We start from the raw sequence: 7,500 nt of genomic DNA, 5'->3' as shown, positions 1-7,500 counted from the left end.
AAAGTGCGGCGTAAAAGTCATGTATATCGCGTTGAGAGAGAGAGAGAGAGAGAGAGAGAGAGAGAAAACTATCCTGTAATCAAACTCGTGTGTGTGTGTGTGTGTGTGTGTGTGTGTGTGTGTGTGTGTGTGTGTGTGTGTTGATACAGATCTATGCGTATGTGGACATGCTTTCGTTCCACACACACACACACACACACACACACACACACACACACACACACAACGTATGGAAATGTGTGTGTCTGACCTGCATACATGAATGTGTGTGTGTGTGTGTGTGTGTGTGTGTGTGTGTGTGTGTGTGTGTGTGTGTGTGTGTTAATAGGGCGGTCCATCAATGCATCAAAGGGAAGGGAAGGAAAAAAAGGAAGAGGAGAAAGAAGGAAGAAAGGAAGGAAGGGACAGCGGTCAAAGAGAGAGACTGACCAACATGGAAGAGGAGGAGGAGGAGGAGGAGGAGGAGATGGAGGGTTGACTTTGTGTGTATGTGAGTTTTAGAGGAGGAGGAGGAGGAGGAGGAGGAGGAGGAGGAGGAGGCAAACAGTTATAATGAGGCATCCCTACCCTTCTCTCCCTTCTCTCCTTCTTCCTTTTCTCCTCCAACCCCTCCCTTTCTTCTTTCCTTCCTTCCTCCCTTTCTTCTTTTGATACACGATGATGATGGTGATGATAATGATGATGATCTTTTTTTTTACTCCTCTTCCTCCTCTTCTTTATCATACTCCTTCCAACATTATCAAATCATTATTCTTCCTTTCTCCCTCCTTCCTATTTTCTCTTTTTTTTTACTTTGTTTTCTCTTCCTTTGCTTCAGTTCCTTTTCTCCTCTCTCTCAATCTCATTTTCTACCTCTTCTTTATCACATCTCTTCTTCCCTCAATGTGATCTTACTTTCTGTCTCTCCTAATTCTCTTTTACGTTTTATTTCTCTTCTTCCTTCGTTCAAGTTCCCTTTCTCCTCTTCTTCAACCTCATTCTCTACCTCTTCTTTATCACATCTCTTCTTCCCTCAATATGATCTTCCTTTCTGTCTCTTATTATTCTATTTTACATTTTATTTCGTTTCTTTTTCCTTTGCTTAAGTTACCCCTTTCTATTAGTCCTCCTCTACCTCTTTCTCCTTCTCCTCTGTCTCTTCATAAATATATTCCTTACATCATCATCTCAGTCTTTTTTTCTCTTCTTCCTTTTATTTTATACATTCTACTTCTCCTCCTCTCCTTTCTCTCAAGTCCTCTTCTACCTCCTTTTCCTCTATCTCTTCATAAATATATTCCTTACATCATCATCTCAGTCTTTTTTTTCTCTTCTTCCTTTTATTTTATACATTCTACTTCTCTCCTTTCTCTCAAGTCCTCCTCTACCTCCTTCTCCTCTATCTCTTCGTAAATATATTCCTTACATCATCATCTTAGTCTTCTTTTCTCTCATTCCTATTATCCTATACATTCTACTTCTCTCCTTTCTCTCAAGTCCTCCCTCTCTTCCTCCTCCTCCTCTTCCTCAACTTCATCTTTAGTTGACATATTCCTTTCTACCTCAATACAGTCTATCTTTCCCTCTCCTTCCTCTTCTCTTTCGCTATTTTCTTCCTTCCTTCTCCCTTCTCTCAAGTCCCCCCTCTCCTCCTCCTCCTCTTCCTCAACTTCATCTTTAGCTAACATGTTTCTTTCTACCTCAATACAGTCTATCTTTCCCTCTCCTTCCTCTTCTCTTTCGCTATTTTCGTCCTTCCTTCTCCCTTCTCTCAAGTCTCCCCTCCACTCTCTCTTCATTTTCTCCTCGTCTACCCAAGTATCTCATGTGCTCATGGTGTAGTGGTTATCACATCTGTCTAACACACAGAAGGTCCCAGGTTCGAGCCCTGGTGAGCACAGTTTTTTTTTTTTTTTCGTGAGTGTTGGTTGATGTTAGAATGTTGTTGAGGAAAGAATTTAGTGTTGTTAGTGAGTGTTAATGCTTGGTTAGAAGTATTTTGTTGAGTTAATAATGTTTTTTTTTCTAATTTGTTTTGTGTTTTCTTTCAAGTAACTAAACAATTAACTGAATGATGGTGAACTAATTAACTGACTAATATCCTAACCTGGCTAATAAACAAACTGACAAACCGACTAATTCACCAACTCGTCCTAATTACCTAACTAACAAACTAATTACCTCACTAACAATCCACTTCACCTGACTAGCAATCTCATGAACTGTCTAACATATTAATTAACTATATGAAGAAACTACTAAATGACTAACCTAACGAGTAATTGCGTAATGAAATAGTTAACTAATTGGTAACCTGATTTCTTTCACTTTTGAGATGGTAAAATCACACTCTGTCGGTCGGTCTGTCTGTCTGTCTGTCTCTCTCTCTCTCTCTCTCTCTCGGATAGATGGGAGATGCCTTTAACGTAGACAAGTGCCAGGTCCTTCAAGTTGGAACGAGGAATAAGAAGTTCGAATACGAAATGCGCGGCGTTAAACTCAAAAGCGTTCAATGCGTCAAAGACTTGGGGGTCAAAATCGCGTCAAACCTCAAATTCTCACAGCAATGCATCGATGCAGCAAATAAAGCGAACAGAATGTTGGGCTTCATTAAAAGAAACTTTGTATTCAAGAATAAAGATGTAATACTCCTGCTCTACAACAGTTTAGTCAGACCCCACTTGGAATATGCGGTACAGTTTTGGTCTCCCCACCATGCAAAGGATATTGCTAAATTAGAAGGTGTTCAGCGTCGGGCAACGAAATGATCCCTTCCTTGCGCAACAAATCCTACGAAGAAAGGCTTTCACCCTTAACATGTTCTCTTGAGAAACGTCGCCTCCGAGGAAAACTGATCGAATGTTTTAAAATACTTAATGGTTTCACGAATGTAGACAGATCAACATTGTTTATGATCGATGACACTTTGCGCACGAGGAACAATGGCGTAAAACTCAGATGTAGACAAGTAAATTCAGACTGCACCAAATTTTTCTTCACCAACGTTGTAGTGCGAGAATGGAATAAGCTTCCACCGTCAGTGGTCCAGTGTAACACGATTGACTCCTTCAAAAATAAGCTCGACCGTCACTTCCTTCAACTTAATATCAACTAGAGTAGAAATGCAACGTTTTGGAGTCTTCTGATTAATGTAAAATCACTTAGGTTTAAGGACAGACCACCAAGTCTGGACCATGGGGTCTGTGTGGTCTGATTTTCTATGTAAATCTATGTAAATCTCTCTCTCTCTCTCTCTCTCTCTCTCTCTCTTTTTGGGTATTGTATTCTAAGCCACCGTAGACAGACATATATTGCCAGATAGGTAGACAGACAGAGACAGGCAAACAGGGAATAGACAGAGAAGAAAAATAAGACAGATGAAGGAAACCAAGGAAGAAAGTAGAGAAAAAAAAGAAAAAAAGAAAAAACCCTCCTACCATCCTCTTCTCCAGTCCCTATGTCCCAAGAGTGGTCCCAAGCCTCCCTTCCACCCCATCTTCACTACCAAACCCTGCCCACAGATTCCTCCCTACACCCTGCCAGCGGGGCGCCCTCTCTCTCTCCCTCCCCTTCCAAGGCTCCCATGCCAAAGAGATTCCCACGGACACAAAAGACTCCCCAGTTGACTTCTTGCCCCTTGCTTCCCTTTGCCTCCCCTCTTCCCTACCTTCCCCTTCCCTTCCTGTACCTCCCCCCTTCCTTTCCTTCCCCTTCCCTTCCTTCTTCTTTTGCTGCTAATAGGGAGGAGTTGAAGGGAAGGAGGAGAGAGGAGAGAGAGAGAGAGAGAGAGATTACCAGAAACGAAGGTGAATAAGTCGTCTCTCTCTCTCTCTCTCTCTCTCTCTCTCTCTCTCTCTCAGCGTCTTGCAGGTGTCTTAATTGGTTCTCACCTGCCCGGAAGTAAAGCATCTGTCTGCATGCATGAGTGTGTGTGTGTGTGTGTGTGTGTGTGTGTGTGTGTGTGTGTGTGTGTGTGTGTGTGTGTGTGTGTGTGTGTGTGTGTGTAGATAGATAGATAATGATAGATAGATAGATTGGTAACGACACACACACACAAAAACAAAACAAAAAAAACAAACAAACAAACAAGCAAACACACAGACAGACAGACACGGACATTTAACAGCGACGCAAAAAGACAGGCAGACAGACAGACAGACAGACAGACAGACAGACCACAAAATGGCATAATAAGAATAAGTGAAGTGAAAAAAATTGGTAACATGCGGAAGAAGAGGAGGAGGAGGAGGAAGGAAGACACAGCTGGAACGCTCACATTTCCGTCCCAGCTGTTCTCCTCCTCCTCCTCCTCCTCCTCTTCCTTTTCCTCTTCCTCCTTCTTGTTGCTACTGATGTTTCCTGTCTGTTTCCAAGCTGTGTGTGTGTGTGTGTGTGTGTGTGTGTGTGTGTGTGTGTGTGTGTGTGTGTGTGTGTGTGTGTGTGTGGTTGATTGCTTCCTGCTTTCCTTCCTTTACTTAATCATTCTTTTATCCTTTCTTAGTTTTCTTTTCTTTCTTTTTTTCTTTCCTCCTCCCTCTCTCCCTCCCTTGCTTTAATTCCTTTCCCTTTTCTTTCTTTCCTCTCTTCCTTTTTCCTTCCTTCCTTCCTTTCTTCTATATCTTTCCATTTTCTTATATATTTCCTCTTTCTTTTCATCCATTCTTGCCCTCTCTCTCTCTCTCTCTCTCTCTCTCTCTCTTAATCCCCTCTTTCCCCTCCCCTTATCAGAAGACCCACAAGAATAGGAAGGGGAAAGAAGGGTAACAGGAAGGAAGGAAGGAAGAGAGAGAGAGAGAGAGAGAGAGAGAGAGAGAGAGAGAGAGAGATAACAAAAAATAAAATAAAAATAAATAAACTTGAAAATATATATAGTTTTCTTATTTTACAGCACTCCCTCCTCCTTCTCCTCCACCTCCTTCGACTTCTTGACCGCAAATAGTAAAATAAAACAAAAGATATTCGTCATAACAGTACTAGTATATAGAATCGCCATAACCACACACACACACACACACACACACACACACACACCGTAGTAGTAGTAGTAGCAGTAGTAGTAGTAGTAGTAGTGGTAGTAGTAGTAAAAATAATATATATGTATACTCACCATACTTTCCTCTTCTTCTTCTTCTTCTTCTTCCTCTTCTTCTTCATTCCTTTCCTCCTCCCCTTCATCTTCCTCCTGTCTCGCTCTTCCTCCCTCCGCTGAAGAAAGAGAAAAGGAGATAAAAACAAATACAGTAAAGACAAGAGAGAGAAAAAAAAAACTAATCACACAAGAAAACTTCAGACACACATTTACACAAACACGGAAACAATTATACACACACCCGAGGTCATTTGAGGAGAGAATAATACTTGAGAAATATGAGAGAAAAAAAGAAACTGCTTCCTGCTTTCTTCCTTTGATTTTCTTTTATTCCACAAGATTTATCACGAGAGAGAGAGAGAGAGAGAGAGAGAGACGATAATAAATGTTAATGAAAAAAAAAATGGAGAACGAAAAAAAAACCCCAGAAAAAATGAAGGAAAAGCAGATAGACAGATAGATAGATAGAGAGAGAGAGAGAGAGAGAGAATAATGAAAACTGGAAAGAAAGAATGGAGGAAAAGAAGGGAAGGAAGGGAGGGAGGGAGGGCTGGAAAGAAGGGAGAGAAAGAGGAAGGGAGGGAAGGAAGGGAAGGGAGGGAGGGAGGAAACACTGCATACCTTTCGCATTCCTCTCAAGGTCCCACCTGGCGAAGGAAAGGGAGGGAAGGAAGGGAAGGGAAGGAGGGAAGGAGGGAGGGAAGAAGGGAGGGAGGGAGGGAAAGGAATGAGAGAGACGTAATAAGCGGAGGAGGATTCTCATATTGGAGAGAGAGAGAGAGAGAGAGAGAGAGAGATCGTCATAACCACACACACACACACACATATAGACACACAGTAACACACACACACACACACACACACACACACACACACACACACACACCGGGCCTTCCTTCCTTTACCTTCTCTTAGCCTCTTCCCCTTCCTTCCTCTGTTTCCCCTCCTCCTCCTCCTCCTCCTCCAACTCTGTACTCACACCCGGCTTCTCTCCCCTCTCCCCTCCCTCCCCCTCTTCTTCCCTCCCTCCTCCCCCCCTTCTTCCCTCTGTTCCCTCATACCCACCTGCCTACATAACGAACTTCCCATCTGGCCAGTTCGAACCCCGCTACCCTTCCCATTTAATTAGAACACCAAGGGGGGAGGGGAGAGGGGGGGGGGGGGAGGGGAGGGGAAGGGGAGGTAGGAAGGTGTTATGTGGTGCTATGGAACAGGGGGGGAGGGAGGGAGGGAATGTGATGATAGTATTAAATATTGCTTCCTCTAATTTCCTCCATATTCTTTTTTTTTTTTCCTGTCTCTTTCCATTCAGTTTTCCCCTTTTCCTTCTTTTCTTTTTTTCTTTTTTTTTATTTAAACTTCGAAAATGATGATGATGATGATGATGATGATGATAGTAACTGTTTTCCTTCACTTTCATATCCATTTCCTTCTTTCCTCCTTCGTTCCGTCCTTCCTTTCTTCCTTCCTCCCTTCCTTCCTTCCTTCCTTTCTTTCTTTCTTCCTCCCCTTCTCCCTTCCTTCCTTCCTTCCTTTCTTTCTTTCTTTCTTTCTTCCTCCCCTTCTCCCTTTCTTCCTTCCTCTCTTTATTTCTTTCTTTCTTCCTCCCCTTCTCCATTCCTTCTTTCCTTTCTTTCTTTCTTTCTTTCTTTCTTTCTTTCTTTCTTTCTTTCTTCCTCCCTTTCTCCCTTCCTTCCTTCCTTCCTTCCTTCCTTCCTTTCTTTCTTTCGTCCTCCCCTTCTCCCTTCCTTCCTTCCTCTCTTCCTTCTCCTTTCTTTACTTTCTCTGCTAAATTTCTTAACATCGCTTCTCTTTTTATTTGGTTTCCTTTTCGCTCCATTCACACGATTAATTATTTTTTGTGACTAATTATTTTTCTTCTTTTTTCATCCTCTTCTTCCTCTTTCTCTTCCTGTTTTTTTTTTTTTTTGTTATTCCTCAAACACTTAATCCTCGTACTCCTCTTCCTCCTCCTATCTTCTACGTCTTTAAACCACATCCTCCTCCTCTCTCTGCTTCTTCTTCTCCTCCTCCTCCTCCTCTTCCTCTTCCTACTCCTCCTTTTCCTTCTTTATTTTTCACCCATTGCCTATTCCTCCATCTCTATCCTCTTCCACTCTCTCTCTTCCTCTCCATCTCTCCCCTCTTCCTCCTCCTCCTTTTTCTTCTTTATTTTTTATCCATTGCCTATTCCTCCTTCCTCCATCTCTATCCTCTTCCACTCTCTCTCTTCCTCTCCATCTCTCCCCTCCTCCTCTTCTTCTCCCCTCTTCCAAACACGTGGTGACGGAAGGCAGCTGTCACGTGCAAGGGAAGAGGAGGAGGAGGAGGAGGAGGAGGAGGAGGAGGAGGAGGAGGAGAGGGGAAGTATGGAACGCTTGCTATCAGACACCATACCACTGCCTCCTCCTCCTCCTCCTCTTCCTCTCCCC

The 7,500-nt window shown here is 42.8% G+C and overlaps 1 protein-coding gene and 1 non-coding gene across 4 annotated transcripts in view; one reads left to right on the top strand and one right to left on the bottom strand.

The window, feature by feature from the left end:
• LOC126999809 (uncharacterized) overlaps positions 1-7,500 on the bottom strand; it is a 162,039-nt gene that overhangs the window by 75,332 nt on the left and 79,207 nt on the right. For all 3 annotated transcript variants that reach the window (XM_050862803.1, XM_050862804.1, XM_050862805.1), the window contains exon 23: positions 5,087-5,184. In XM_050862803.1, coding sequence (XP_050718760.1) covers positions 5,087-5,184 — 98 coding nt within the window. The remainder of the gene's footprint in view (positions 1-5,086; positions 5,185-7,500) is intronic.
• On the top strand, positions 1,807-1,879 carry Trnav-aac (transfer RNA valine (anticodon AAC)). Its single transcript has one exon. It is a non-coding gene; the product is annotated as a tRNA-Val (tRNA).

This window comes from Eriocheir sinensis, chromosome 17 (genome assembly GCF_024679095.1).
Source record: "Eriocheir sinensis breed Jianghai 21 chromosome 17, ASM2467909v1, whole genome shotgun sequence".
In the NCBI taxonomy this organism is placed as follows: Eukaryota; Metazoa; Arthropoda; class Malacostraca; order Decapoda; family Varunidae; genus Eriocheir; species Eriocheir sinensis.
This window is presented reverse-complemented; position numbering and strand designations above follow the sequence as displayed.